We start from the raw sequence: 15,168 nt of genomic DNA, 5'->3' as shown, positions 1-15,168 counted from the left end.
ACCATTTTCTGTTCTGGCTCTCCCAGATCCACTCTGGCCTAAGACAGAGATGTGGGTGAGATGTGTATATGTTTCTGTATTGTGAAAGGTAGAGGAAAAAATATTATTCTTATTACGGATAGGACACAGTTAAAGAAATTTTAGTTGATTAATTTATTAATTTAATTATATTTGCATATGAGTAAAAACAATCATAGTTTGAAGCAAAAAGCATACATCCTTTGTTTATGGAGGAGACAAGATAGAATAGAAGCATTCCCTGTTGTATGAGAGAAGGGAAATGCTTTTTGGAAGATGGAAACTTGAAAAAAAAATTCTAAGCACTTGTATTAAAAATAATATTTAAAAAATCTGCTGTGTCCTCCTAGAAATATACCGGTGTGTGTATGTGTGTGTGTGTGTGTGTGTGTGTGTGTGTGTGTGTATATATATATATATATATATATATATATATATATATATATATATATATCGGCTCTTGTCTAAGCAGAAAGGCAAGTTATGAATATAGAAAGAACAACATAATAGTGTCAATTTTCAATTGCACACAAGTGAATACACAACACAATCAATTTACAATTGTAGTTGCCACAATCAAATAAGTAGGCAGAAGCAGAGCTTTCTATTATATACAACCTTTTCACTCGCCGCTGCACAGATCTTTAATGAAGTGGTTTAGATTTGTTCATAGCTTGAGGTGTGTTTTTTTCTGTAAATTGCACAGGTGGCAAAGACAATGACAAATAATCCTGCGAGACTGAGGCCCACGGTAACTGGAATTAATCTCTTGTTTCTGTCAAGAGCACATTCTTCCTCTGCAATAAAAATCAGAATGTTATGGCGTATTACACAATTATCATATGCTTTCATCAGTTTCTTGCTCAGTAAAATACAGCTACCGATAATTATTCAAAAACCCACGAGCACTGTCTGTAGAGTTGCCGTTTGGGTCAGTTTTAATTTCTTGATGCATAGCATATTCTCTCTCCAATGCTCATGGAAGGCAACTTTTTTTAAAAAAGTTAATTGTTGTGAGGTGGGTTGGAACTTTTCCTAGCTTTAATCAGATTGAGCCATCAATCTATAGTTCATTTCAAACCATTATATTGGGCATGGCAGGGCTGCAAACTTGGAATTCTGTGGATCAGGCACTGGGAATTACAGTTCATTTTGGCTAGGAATTTACAGGAGACCCAGAGTCCTCTTGACCTGGGAAGTCAGATGATGCTGGCAGGCAAGTCTGGTGCAACTGAGAGCTTTAAAACTTCCTTCAGTCTGGCAGTGCCAGATTTAGGGAGGATGGGCAGTTCCTTTGCACAGGGTGCTGAGCCGAGGGGGCACAAAATTGAGAAGATCCCATAACTGAGAAGATCCATTGGGGGGTGCCAAATTTTGGCCTCACACAAGGCACTATATTATGAAAGATTACCAAAGTCTGCCCCCGAATCTTGTCAGTGTGGGGAGACTGCTTGGGTCTCTCTCTGCACATCCAGATATATGGTTTCCCTCTACCTATCCTTTGCCTGAATGCCTGACATATTGGTTCCTCTTATCTGATACTAAATACTTTAATTGGCAGTTGCTCCCCAATCCATTTGGGAGGAGCCATGGCCCAGGGGTTGATCTTTCTGGGTTCAACCCCTGGCATCCCCAGTTAAAAGGATGCCAGTAAGCAAGAGCGGAGGGGAAGACTCTTCTGACTGAAACTCCTCTACCAAGTCTTCACATGTCTACAATATTGTGCCATGAACCCCACCCTGGATTCTGACTGCAAGAAGAAATGGTAATCGAGGTAGCTGGACCAACAGTATTGGAGGCAGAGGAATTCCAAGACTCCAACATCATGGTTGGACCTGAGCTAGAGCTTGTCAATGATCTCTGAATTGAAATCTGATTAGTCAGACACCTCTGAGCCCGCGCATCCCCAAAGAACTATCCACCCCCCACATCATGGCCCTGAGAAAAATGCACAAGTATGTGAAAATAACAAACACAATTCATTACATGAATTGCAAAGGTGTATATTGGGCAAAGCTGCGTAAAAGTGAATGTGCCGAGATACGCACGCTATGACGAATTTTCATAAGGACTAAACGAAAATTTACAATCTCAGTGCAGAAGTGTGAACTGAACATTTCCTATCAACCATCATGTGGGTATGGGCATCTGGATCCCAACTGGTGTCCCCCTACTTGGTTCTCACTTGTTCAACTGAAGGTGTGGGTTATGCCTATAAATTGCAACATGTGAATGGCACATCTCTCTGTGCAGCTGGGAATCTTGCAAATAAATGGCAGGGTCACAGATTGCACCCACAGTTGCATGCATACAGGGTTTGTTTAGACCATTGGCCGAAGGCACATTGGCTGGGGATAGCTAGTGGAATCCCCTTTAATGCATACAGGTTACCTGCAATCCCCATGCAATTGTCAATTGCTGTGGGAAAAGAGCTGTCGTCTGCCCCAGTCACACTGCAGTTGCTATGTGCTTGCTGGTGAAATGAACAGACCAGCTATTCCAGTTAAGCTACAAATGAAAGCAAGGAATACTACCTGAGCCTGCATTTCATATGTTTTTTGAGAGAAAGTCCTTGATAATAACTAGAAACTGAACCATACTTCACACAGTGTTGATTGCAACAGGAGTGTCTAGCTGTTTAAAAACATGCTACTGGCCTGGACTTGCTCACAGTGGTGTGTTTAAATCAACTGAATGAGAAGGAGTGCCTTAACACAGGTCCAGTGACAAGCACTGCTACCAACCTTTACCAAACTGGTTGCCAACGATATTAAAGGCTTGAAGTTGAGAGCTGGAAAGCAGGAGTTGAAGGTTGTTGGACATCTCTATGGTTTGCATGCTGAGACACTTGAAGCAATTCCCTAAAGGCACTGAAAAGAGCTCGTCGCTTTTAAGTCCACTGTACAGCGCGCCTGAAGTATACAGAAATAAAAAGAAACGACAACTGGTGTTAGAGGCAAAATCTTTCCTTGGATGAAGGGTCACCAACTGATGTGCAGTAGGCGCTGCATAGCTTGAGCTGCAATCTTATAGATCAGGATTTCCCAAACTTGGGTCTCCAGCTGGTTTTGGATTACAATTCACATCATCCCTGACCACTGCCCCTATTAGATAGGAATGGTGGGAGTTGTCCAAAAACAGCTGGTGACTTAAGTTTTGGGGGGGAAACCACTATACAGGTAGATCAAACTCATTCCCCTGTTTGGTTTGCTGTTAGGTCTGCTGCTTAGAGGATGGATTGCAGGCAGTTCAAATGCAAACACTAAGACCTCAGATCTGTTCAGGGGATGAGATAACCCCCAAGAGCGACCCAAAGCCACCATACAAATCCTCATTACCACCAGACTGTTTACCTGCCAACTGGCTGGCCAGCCTGCCCCCCTTTCTACTTAGATTTGGGTGCCTGACAGTGGAAGGCAAATATGTTCCACATACGGCAGGCTACAGGTTCATCCATCTCCTCCAGTCCCAGATCTGTCTTTCCATAGCACTAGTTCCACCTGACCACAGCAGACAAGACAGTGAGGACCCTCCACCGGCTCTGCTAAGACCAGCTTTCTCTTGGCTCCTCTTCTGGAGCTGTCTCCTACAGTGCCTGTTCCACCTGGTCATTAAGACATTTGTGCAAATTTATGAAGAACTTGGGTCAAACTAGCTCTGCGCACACACTATACATTTAAAGCACATGACTTCTGAGAACTGGTTTCTTAAGGTTACTGTGGATTATAGCTTTGTGAGGGGTAAACTACAGTTCCCATGATTGGAGGGGGGGGGGTTTCATGTGTTGCTATTATTCTACTGACTCTTAGTGGGTGATTATTCAGGAAAAGAACAGCCTGCTACAATTCTAAATTCTGCAGAGAGTCGGCGTCTTTGAAGTCAGTACTTTAAGAAGTACTTTAAATGTATGCTCAAGTTCCACTGATTTTGAGTACACCTAAGGTGACCATGAGTGCATTTTTTTCATCCTCATAAAATAAGCCTCAGAAGTGCAATCCAGAAAAAGTGCAGTTTGGTGGCAAGAAGGAAAGTCTTGACCTAGGAATCCTTAAATGCAATCTCACTTCTCCCACAAACTCATTACACACATAATGCAAGGCATGCAGCTTCAGCCCCCTCCACCATCTAAAATATGACGGTGCTAATACTGTCTGAGGGCTCATCCACACTTCCGTTTGCCCTGCATCTTGCCCTGCCTCTTGCCTCTACCAAAGAAACTACATTTATACATTTTTGTAAGGCATTTATAAAATCTTTTGAGTGCTGTTGTATTTTTTCCTGAAATCCTCATCATGTTATTGAGCTCTGTGTAAAAGTTCAAAGAGATCTGATCATTGGTTATGGAGGGGAAAAATAAAATGCACACAAGGCCGAGGATCTCAAGAGGGACAGAAACACAGATATCATGAAACTTTGAAGTGCTATAAAATCAAAAACCATTTGTGATAGAGGGGAAAAATTTAAGCGGGTTTTTTTCAACCATAAGGGAAGGGTGTACACCAAGTTTCATCAAAATCCGAGGCGGTGGGTGGCATGACCACGTTGAACTGACGTGGAATGACCCACACAGCAGAAATAATGCAGGAGGCAGTAGTTACAAGTTACCAGTCTCTGCAGCTGCAGCAGTGGTGGAGCATGTTTAGCTGGTGCCTGGGGTAGGTGGGCAGGGCACGGAGGGCTAAGGGATCCTGCCTTGCCAGCCCAGCTCCCACCGTATTATCTCAGACTTGCAAAGTATCTAGGGGAGGGTGGCTTACGAAGGACGCAGCAGCCATGCACTCTGATCCTAGCCTTGCAAAGTGGCACAGGGCTGGTAGGGTGGTGTGAGCAGTGCCCCCCAGAAAAATGCGCTCAGGGCCATCACCCTGGCAGCCCCTGCCCATGCTATGCTCCTGAGCCACAGCAGGCACTGTGATCCTCTAGTGGTTTGACTTCACCCCCAGAGGCACACTCCATTATCTCTCAAGACAGATGCATGCCGACAACTGAATAAAATTTAGTTGAATACCACCCAATATAATATTTGGGGGGGGGGCATAATATTAGGTCCGTATAGTTAAAGCTATGGTTTTCCCAGTAGTGATGTATGGAAGTGAGAGCTGGACCATAAAGAAGGCTGATCGCCGAAGAATTGATGCTTTTGAATTGTGGTGCTGGAGGAGACTCTTGAGAGTCCCATGGACTGCAAGAAGATCAAACCTATCCATTCTTAAGGAAATCAGCCCTGAGTGCTCCCTGGAAGGACAGATCGTGAAGCTGAGGCTCCAATACTTTGGCCACCTCATGAGAAGAGAAGAATCCTTGGAAAAGACCTTGATGCTGGGAAAGATGGAGGGCACAAGGAGAAGGGGACGACAGAGGACAAGATGGTTGGACAGTGTTCTCGAAGCTACGAACATGAGTTTGACCAAACTGTGGGAGGCAGTGCAAGACAGGAGTGCCTGGCGTGCTATGGTCCATGGGGTCACGAAGAGTCGGACACGACTAAACGACTAAACAACAACAATAATATTAGGGGAAATTGTTTGGAAATATGTGTTCAGTTTGGTGCACAAAAATGTGTAGATTAAGAGAAATGTGAGCAAAATGCATGCAAATTTTCATGAATATAGATATATATACATTTAAAATGCAAATTGATTTGGAAACAGGTCAAACTGAAGGCTAGAGAAAATAGAAGCTGAGAGAAAATGAAACGGAAAGCTCAATTCATTCCCAGCACATCTTAAATCAATGCACGCAGTGAAGTGCTGAAAAAGACATTTCTAACTTCCTTTACATACTACTCAAAGGTCAGCCATGAGTTCTGGTGGCTCTGCGTGACCCAGTGCCATGACTCTTAAGAGAAGCTTCAAAATTTCGTAATTGCTAACTGTTCAAAGGCAGGGAGAGAATCGCCACGTCACTTACCCTCAGATGGTACAGTTAAAGAAGCTTCAATCACACTGACATAGGACACTTCTCCACTCTGCAAAAAAAAAGGGGGGGGAGGAAGCAAGCAAGTATAGTTTTATCCAATATCACTGCTTACAACTTAGAAAACACAAGAAGATGCATAGAAGTTTCATGACCAAGGGCAGATAGAGGGAGTTCAGTGGAAACCAACTGAAACCTTTTCCTATTACCGGTATTTCAGGCCACATATCCTCCTCTAATACAACAGAAGGGAGCTTTCCTTTGTGCTAGCTGCTTGCGAAGTGTACTTGCTCTTCATAGAGGACTGGAGTGTACGACTCATGCTCTGTAGTTGGGAAGTATGCCGTGCATGTCTGTTAAAGCAGTTCCTTGGTCCACATGGTGCCTTCAGCAGGGATGTAGCCATGCTCCTCGGGCGCGTTACAGCAAAACATTTAGAACTGGAACCTTTGCCCATATAATAACAAAGCCTCCAAGTCAGCGCTAGCCCTACCATTAGGTAAAGCAAGGGGAAACGCTTCAGACACCCAGTGAATTTAGTATCTCTTGTAACATCCAAGAGGTGCCAGGGTGCAAGAGGGGTAAACACTCTCCTGAGGACTCCAGGGTACATCAGAATATTTTTCATTTAGCAATGTTTATGACCAAGGCCAACTGTTCCAATCTTTTTTCTAGCCAGTGGGCCAGATTCCCTCATGGGGAGTCTTCCGAGGGCCACATTCCAGCGGTGGGTGAGGCCAGAGGCAACGGATATGACTCTTAACCTATGTGCAGTAGGCTACTCTTGAGCATAGCTGCCAAGTCTCCCGCTTTTCACGGGAATCCCCCGTATTTTAAACCGTTTCCCGCTGGCAGCCCGGATTGAAAAAAATCCCGTAAATCCCCCGGATTTCCTACCTGCCAGGGAGGCTCCATTTTGGGTCCTGGCGCCGCCCGATTTCCGGTGCCCATACATGGGTAGCGCGGCACCCAAAGTCACTTCTACGCATGTCCGGACATGCGTAGAAGTGACTTCTGGTGCCGTGCCGCTGCTGATCCCGCATTTTTCAGCGGGAGACTTGGCAGCTGTGCTCCGGAGACACAGAAAAGCCTGACCTTTCTACCACACACTGTCTCCCCATCCTCCATCCTTGCCAAGCAAGAAGCATTTTCACAGTTCAAGGACACAGTCCAGCCAGGCAAAAGCAGTCAAAGGGCATGGCTAGTGAGGGGCTGTGGCCTGGGGAAAGTCCCAAGGGCCCACCAGAGCACTGGAAGGGTGGCTATATTTGGTTCCCAGGCCTGAAGTTCCCCATTCCTCTTTGGGAAGCTTCCTGAAAGCCATTTCTGAGTAGCCCCAAACTAGGCTTGACGTTTTCATTTTTTCTCTCTGGCTGTGTCTACACTGTAACTTTAAAACACATTTGAAGCACGTTTTTTACCTCAAAGAATTCTAAGCACTGCTGGTTTCATACCACCCAAGTGTCCCGGAAAAAGTTTTTATTTTTATTTATACTCCACCCATCTGGGTTTCCCCAGCCAAAGTGACCTCATACGTTCTTGTCCCCCCCAAAAAGGGCCTTTCGGGCACCATGCAAGATGGCACCCCCAGAAGTGGTTCCCCCCCCCCCAGAGTGAGATCGCCACGCAGCTTATATAACTCGCCCGGGAGTGTGTCCTGGAAGACGTGCATCCTGGTTTTTTATCTGAAAAAGTTGGGCAGCATGAGTTTCCCCCTCATAGAATTACAGTTCCCAACAATGCTTAACAAACCCGAGGGGGGGAAATGTGCTTCAAATACGCTTTAAAGGTATAGCATGTACACAGCCTCTCCCTCCCCCACACTTCACAATCCAATTTTTGTAGCACACAACACCTGATCTCAGGTTATGCGTGCTTCATATTAATGGAAGGCACACTCTCTGTACAAAATCACATCTAACTTATCAGAATAAGGCCTCTATAATAGTTTCTGAAAGGCAAACACACACACACAAACACAGGGAATCTGAATTCATGCCTGCATATATTTCAAAGAGCAGGTTCAAACTCAACAACCTCTGAATGCTTATCTTAAAGAGGGGGCTGGATTGTGCAATGCTGCACCAATAGTTGTGTTGCTTCTGGAGAGTGTAGCGTGGGGTGGCCATTGCCAACTCAAAATTTTACCTCGGCATCTTCACTGAAGCCACTCTGAAGGCTCTCAATGACACAACAGTTTCTAAGGCTCTTACTTCAGTTAAACAACACCGCTCTCTTAAGAGCAGCCAGAGCAAACACTTAAAACTGGGTCTTTGTTTGACAGTTAGGGTGTTGGTTTGGTTTGGCAAAGTGCCTTTCCAAATGAGGCGTCCTCACATGTCCCTGTTGAGAAAACAGAACACACACAACCCTGGGCAGTTATACAACAATAAGCATCCCTCTTGCTTCTTTCATTCCAATTTGCCTGCAGGGTGTTTACATATCTTCCTGTGAAACAATTACTCATCCCACACGTCTCAATGCATTTTCCTACTTAAGCCACATCTGTTTCTTTGTTTTGCTTTTGAAATGGATTTGCTGCTCTAGTGTGGCAGAAAAAGCTTTTTAATCCACTTTAAATGCACATACTGGAAGTTATTAGTAGGCCAACATTAAAAACTTCCCGAAAAAATAGGGGTGAGCTGAGCATGTGTAGAAACTAGCCTACTGAACTAAGGTAAAATTCATGCTCGGCCACTGAAACCGAGCCAAAGCCAAATGTCAAATCACTCTCTTCAAGGAAAATTCCCAACGTTCTAAGATCCCCTCCTCACTCCCCCCCCCCAAACAACATCTGGCGAAATGCTTACCTTGGTGAAAGTGAAACGTATGAAGCCACCTTCAAATGAGATTTTCAGAGTTGACAGCCAAACCCCACACCTTCCAATCGTATGTGTGGTGTTTGGGTTGATATTGAAGTATTCTAGGTTGTTCTGTAAAAGGGAAATGGAATCGGCACATGAATCCCAACATGCTCACATGCTTTCTTTCTAAAACAGGGGTGGTTAACCTGTGCACCTGCCCACCCACTCAAATGTTGGGGGACTCCCAAGTCCCATCAGTCCCACCCAGCACAGCCAATGGTCAGGGATGATGAGAGTTATAGCCCCTTGCTAACCATTAGAAGTCCTACCTATTTCAACAACACTTGCTTTCAGCAGCACCTCTGGGAGCCTTTTCTTATACCCATCACATAGCTCAGCTCAGAATGGTTCTTGCATAGTCCCTTCTTGACACTCCCCATCTGAGTGGGCTGGCGCTTAATGGGGCAAAGAAGTGAGCTACAGGTTCACACAACCCCCTGCCCAATACCTCCTCCATATACCTCCCTTATCCTGATTTGGTGCTATGTCTGACCAATGACTTACGTCTAAGTTTGGTCACATCCGCAGCATTCATTGGCTGCCGATCAGCTACGGAGCTTAATTCAAGATACTTCTTTTGGTATATGAAGCCCAATACAGCCTGGCACCAGAACACCTGAAAGGTTGACTCGCCCCTTAGGTACCTACGGTCACTGCACTCTACAGGTGAGGGCACCTTGAAGATACCCTCTTGCCACTGCACACAATATAGGAACCATCCCTTCAAAGTTGTGGCATCTATCCTATGGAATCCCCTCCCCTTGAATATTAGGCATTGTCTTTGTTGTCCTTCCTCTTTCACCAAGCTTTTTTAAGTTGAGATCTTTCCCAGTCTGCAGCTGCACTGGAATTGCTTTAAAGATATTTTGTTTGTTTGCTGCCCTGGGCTCCTGGGATATGAATTTAATCGATTCAAATACATTTAAAGTACATAGCTTCCTCCAAAAGAGTCCTGGGTGCTGGGAATTGTAGCGCTGTGAGGTGTAAACTACAGTTCCTGTTATTTTGGGGGGAGGAAGGCATGTATCACTAAGCAGCACTAAGTCACTTGTTCCATTAGCGCAAGGGTTCTTGCAATGAAACTCCTCTATCTCCTCCCCCGGCGCACCCCCGAATCTGCTCTGGGGGTTCATCCCTCCCATCAGATGTCAAGGAGATGAGTAATTAAATAACCTTTAGAAGACATCTGAAGGCAGCCCTGTATAGGTAAGCTTTTTAATGTTTAATGTTTTATTACGTTTTTATATATATTGGAAGCAGCCCAGAGTGGCTGGGGCAACCCAGTCAGATGGGTGGGGTACAAATAAGAAATTAGTAGTAGTAGTAGTAGTTGCTGTTGTTGTTAAGGAGAAGGGAGAAGTTCCATTGCATGAACAGAAATCCTTGTGCTGACGGAATGGCAGCATCAGATACTACCCATGCTATAGATGCAAACCTAAGGCTTTTCTCAGCTTTTGGAACCCAGTATCACAATTCCTAGAATTAACTGATTGTTTTGATATTTTGATCAAAAAAAATGGGGGGGGGTTTAATGGAAAAGGGGAAAGCTGTAGCTTACTGTTTTCCCATTTTTAGCTATCATTGTCAAGCCAACCGATGCTTTAATACACTCAGCGGTTCCATTAGAAACACTATAAGCCCCCGTTGCAGCTGGCGATGGTTTGGGTGTGAGGGTTGGCCCAACTGGGGCTGTTGGCTCAGGAACAGTGGCTTTGTGCCCAGATGGCATCTTGCTGTGGCCTGTACTGTTTGCTCTTGGCGTTGCGGCTGGCACATGTTGTGTGATGCGCTGGTCGCTTGTTCCAGCTACAGTCTTCTTTGCATTTCCTGCCTTCGCTGGCAAGGCAGGGGCTGCAGTGTTCCAGTTGTTTGGGGCTGCAGGTTGTGAAGCTCTCCTCTGAACAGCTGCTGTCGTTTTCACGGCTCCGTGGATTCCAGCTTCCTCAATTTGTGTTTCAGATTCCACGGCTGTGCTCCTGGCAACGGCTGTAGTTTTAGTCACTCTGCGACTTGCAGCTTGACTGGTTGGACGTGTGGGGTTTGCAGCTGTCTCCAGAGGAGTGGCTGCTGTGTTTGCCTGTTTGTGGACTGAAACTTGTTTGGCTGGTGGTATAGATTCTGCTTTTACCATCTTAGCATCTTCAGGTAATGCTGACACTGACTGGGTTCTCTGGGTAGCCTCTTGCACAGATTGCTTGCCTATCTGTGCGACTGAAACTTCTGAATGACTGTATGGAAGAGTCGTGGTCGTTTGATTGGCTCTCTGCAAGACTGAAATGGGCTGCGGAGTTGCCTCAACCTGCACCTCTCCACTGCAGGATAAAATAGCTGCAAACAAGAAGAGAGTAAATTTAATCTCGTTTCCAAAAAAACCTTCCATTCTAAGCATCTCTCAGCTCGAGTCATGTCTCTGAAAAGACAGAGGCACGGGCAGTGAGTAGAGCTGGGCGATAGATTGTCCCAAACCCGTCTCAAGTCCATATTATGATATCGGTTTCATAATTTTTGACCTGGAAATATATTGCAAATTGTGGTGTATGTTTGTGCGCGCATGCTATGCAACAATCACAATGTGGGGGAAACTGTGAAGCCAGCCAATGCCTTTGCATAGCTTCATCCTTATTTCAGACATTGTGATATATAGCAAGTAATACATCACAAAATTGAAAACTAGCTCTATCTTTACTTCAGACGTCGTGATATATCAGTACATTGCAATGTTTAGCTGGTGATATATCATGAAGTTGAAAACCAGATATCGCCCAGCCCTAGCAGTGATGACCTGTACACCTTCCCTCCTCAAATGCGTTGTTCTTAGGGCTCATCCACACTTCCCACTTGCCCCATGCCTAGAAAGTCCAATAGGTTTCCCTCTTTCTAGGCACGGGTCGGAGTGGTTTTCCATTTGTCCCACCAATCTGCAGATAAAGCCATTGGTGTTTGTTCCAATCCAACAGTAAACAGCAGGTTTCCCCAGGAGAAAGCAATGGGACAAGCAGAAGTATGTGTGTGTCCTGTCTCTCTCAAGTGAGTAAGACCTTTGGGGACACATTTATCTAATAAACTTAATATCACTCCCCACTTAAGGAACTTGCAGCCCTGCAAAGGATCTGCTGATAGGTAGAAGAAAGCTGACTCCAGGAGGCAAAAGATACACGTGTAAAGTACTTAACTCTTACACTAAAATGAATAGGACTGGAAAGTGGTTAGCTTAGGTTGGAGCAAGCATTTTTATCAACAACGTTCTGCTGACTGAACTCGGGACCATAAACACCTCTGCATTTCCAATGTTTAAGTAGAATAAAATTGCCAGTTAGATCTAAAAAAAACTATTCTTTTCCCATGGAACCTTTTCGTCAGGGAGTCTGACAAAAAATGGGCAAGATTGCCTTGCAAACCCCATGCATCCATTCTTCTACATTTGATTTCTTGGGATATTTCCACAGTATTTTGTAACCTTGCAGTAGCTTGATACTCTCTCCGTATTTATCTTTAACGTGTGTATTTGGTACAAAACAGAAAACACAACTGAGGTGTGCTGATATTTAGGCTTCTTTAGTAGACCAAACCATCCAGAAACTTAGATTTTCTATCAAAAACACTGCAGCAAACAACCCCATGCAGGTACTCTCTAAATAAAGCTTCTTTGCACATGCCTTGTTTAGGGCAGGGTTGGGGAACTTTGGTCCTTTCTGATGTTTCTGAACTACAGCTCCCACCAACCCCAGCCAGCATAGCCAAAGATTATGGAAGTTACAGTTCAACAACATCTGGAGAGTCAAAGCTTTGCCACAAGGAAGGTTAACGGCAGCAATGCTCTTTAGGAAAAAGCTCAAAGGTGGTTGGGGGGAGTGGATCTTGTCAGCATCCTGCACAGGCTTTCCCTACTCCTACATAACAAGCTGTACTTGTAGAAAACACTGCCTCTTTTACATAGCTATTAAAGGCAAAGAAGAGCTAGAGCAGGGGTCCCCAAACTAAGGCCCAGGGGCTGGATGCAGCCCTATCGCCTTCTCAATCCGGCCCGCGGACAGTCGGGCAATCAGCATGTTTTTACATGAATAGAATGTGTCCTTTTATTTAAAATGCATCTCTGGGTTATTTGTGGGGCCTGCCTGGTGTTTTTACATGAGTAGAATGTGTCCTTTTACAGTATTTAAAATGCATCTCTGGGTTATTTGTGGGGCATAGGAATTCATTCATTTTCCCCCTTCAAAATATAGTCCGGCCCCCCCACAAGGTCTGAGGGACAGTGGACCAGCCCCCTGCTGAAAAAGTTTGCTGACCCCTGAGCTAGAGAGTCTGTTGCATCCCTGTATCCTTGCAAAGCAACACACAATACAGTGATAACTGGGTATACTCACCACCAGCTGCAACCAGGAGGAGTTCCACAAACAGGTTCTTCTCCCAGCTCATGGTGAAGGAATTAAAGAGAGTAATATTCACAGATCAGATGCCCCAAGGAACCTTTGTACGTGTTGCTTCTTTCTTCTTCTTCTTCTTCTTCTTCTTCTTCTTCTTCTTCTTCTTCTTCTTCTTCTTCTTCTTCTTCTTCTTCTTCTTCTTCTTCTTCTTCTTCTTCTTCTTCTTCTTCTTCTTCTTCTTCTTCTTCTTCTTCTTCTTCTTCTTCTTCTTCTTCTTCTTCTTCCCTACAACCAGCCTAGCATGCCTACTCCTCTGGGAGACAAGAAGTTTGCTGTTCTCTTGCAAAGAGCTCCAAGCAAAGGGGAAGTCCAGCACAAGAACTGGAATGTTACATGCAAAGCAAGAATGGATTGTGGGGAAGCATCCTTAAACCATTGAGAAAGTGCTTGAAGAACATTGGTGGAGCTGAAAGTGGAAGCAAGATTAGCACTGTTCCCCGCCCACTGCATTTTAATTCTCCCTGAAGTGCCCTGGGCTGCATTCACACCATGCATTTAAAACACCATGATAACACTTTAACAGTCCTGACCTACCTACAAGAATCATGGGAACTGTAGTTCACTAGGAGTGCTGAGAGTTGTTTGTTAGAAGACCCCTTTTCCACTCACAGAGCTACAGTTCCCAGACTCCCATGGGAAGAGGGATTGATTGTTAAACCACAATTAGTCGTAGCTCTGTGAGGGGAATAGCGGAGTCTCCTCACAACTCTTAGCACACTTAATGAACTACAGCTCCCAGAATTCTTTGGGGAAAACCATGATTGTTTAAAGTGCTACTGCACACTTTATATTCAGCAACTTTTGCAATCGAGTGGAGGTCATCAGGGATGGAGTGGAGGAAGGGAACCATCAGACCTGTAGCTATTTTGGGCAGGATTCGATCACATACCGGCAAATTCATGTTGTGTAAGTATAATTTCTGGGCGGTTTCGCACAACAAACTCCCCCCCCCCAAAACACGGGCCTTTTTGTGATAAGGAGTAGAGGAAATGCACTGGGAAAAAGGGGAGCAACACTTGTTTTGATGTGACATCAGCTAACCTCCCTGCAAACAGTGAGAATGAATGCTAATTAAATAGCCAATATTGTCTAATCTCCCAGTAAACAAAGCAGGAAAAATTCTCAATAAACAGGTCATCTAGAAGCACCCTAAGTCTTGATGACTACATGACACCTCTAAGTTACAAAGATGTCTGCAAATGGAGACAGACAGGTCATGCATCCCATAGCAGTGATGAGAGGAGGAATGACCGCTGGGAGGAGCGCAGAGAGAAGAAACGCCATGGAGCATCTGCAGCAGCACAACTGGACACCTTCATCTGCCCCAGCTGCAACAAAACATGTCTCTCCTGTATCCGTCTCTACAGCCACAGCAGGCGCTGTAACTCTCCAGCAGTTTGACTTTGCCCCTGAAGGCACACTCCTCCATTGTCTCCCGAGACAGACAGATGCTAACAACAGCAACCTCAAGGTTCAGAGGATGCCACTGAATGCCAGCATGCCCAATACCCCTTGCTCTTTTTTTGAGCTCCCTGGAGGCATCTGGCTAGCAAATGAGGGGAACCGGATGCGAGAGTTAATGCATCTTTGGCCTGATCATGCAGGCATCTTTATATGTGTACTTCTGCTATAAAAATGCAGGCTCTTTCCAAGCCAAGCTAGTATGCAGAGGAGGGACATCCATGGGCCACTTCTGGCACATGAGCCAGAGGATCCCAATCCCTGGTTCCCATGCATGTGCACTAGAGCCACAGCTCATCTTCCCCTTCCCTGGAGATGTAATTTCTAGAGACCCAAAGAAGGGGACTTAAAAACTGAAGAACTCTGGTGTACACACATTCGCGCGGACAGGAATTGAGCAAGATCTCCCCAAAAGGAAAAAATAGGGACAAATGGTGCTACCTCTGGCAGGGGTGAACAAAACTGTCAATTTAAAGTTCTCTTAG

At 45.0% G+C, this 15,168-nt stretch overlaps 1 protein-coding gene across 2 annotated transcripts; it reads right to left on the bottom strand.

Moving 5' to 3' along the window:
* Nucleotides 1-480: 480 nt before the first annotated feature.
* On the bottom strand, nt 481-13,549 carry LAMP3 (lysosomal associated membrane protein 3). Of its 2 annotated transcripts, none has more exons than XM_035134071.2 (6): nt 13,163-13,549; nt 10,357-11,126; nt 8,745-8,867; nt 5,929-5,986; nt 2,763-2,930; nt 481-815 (listed from the first exon to the last, which is right to left on the bottom strand). In XM_035134071.2, the coding sequence occupies exons 1-6, from the start codon at nt 13,212-13,214 to the stop codon at nt 676-678; spliced, it is 1,311 nt and encodes a 436-aa protein (XP_034989962.1). In that variant the 5' UTR covers nt 13,215-13,549; the 3' UTR covers nt 481-675. The 2 variants fall into 2 exon arrangements, with proteins under 2 accessions (XP_034989962.1, XP_034989963.1); XM_035134072.2 differs by having other exon boundaries at nt 2,769-2,930.
* Nucleotides 13,550-15,168: the final 1,619 nt, after the last annotated feature.

This window comes from Zootoca vivipara, chromosome 5 (genome assembly GCF_963506605.1).
Source record: "Zootoca vivipara chromosome 5, rZooViv1.1, whole genome shotgun sequence".
Classification (NCBI taxonomy): domain Eukaryota; kingdom Metazoa; phylum Chordata; class Lepidosauria; order Squamata; family Lacertidae; genus Zootoca; species Zootoca vivipara.
This window is presented reverse-complemented; position numbering and strand designations above follow the sequence as displayed.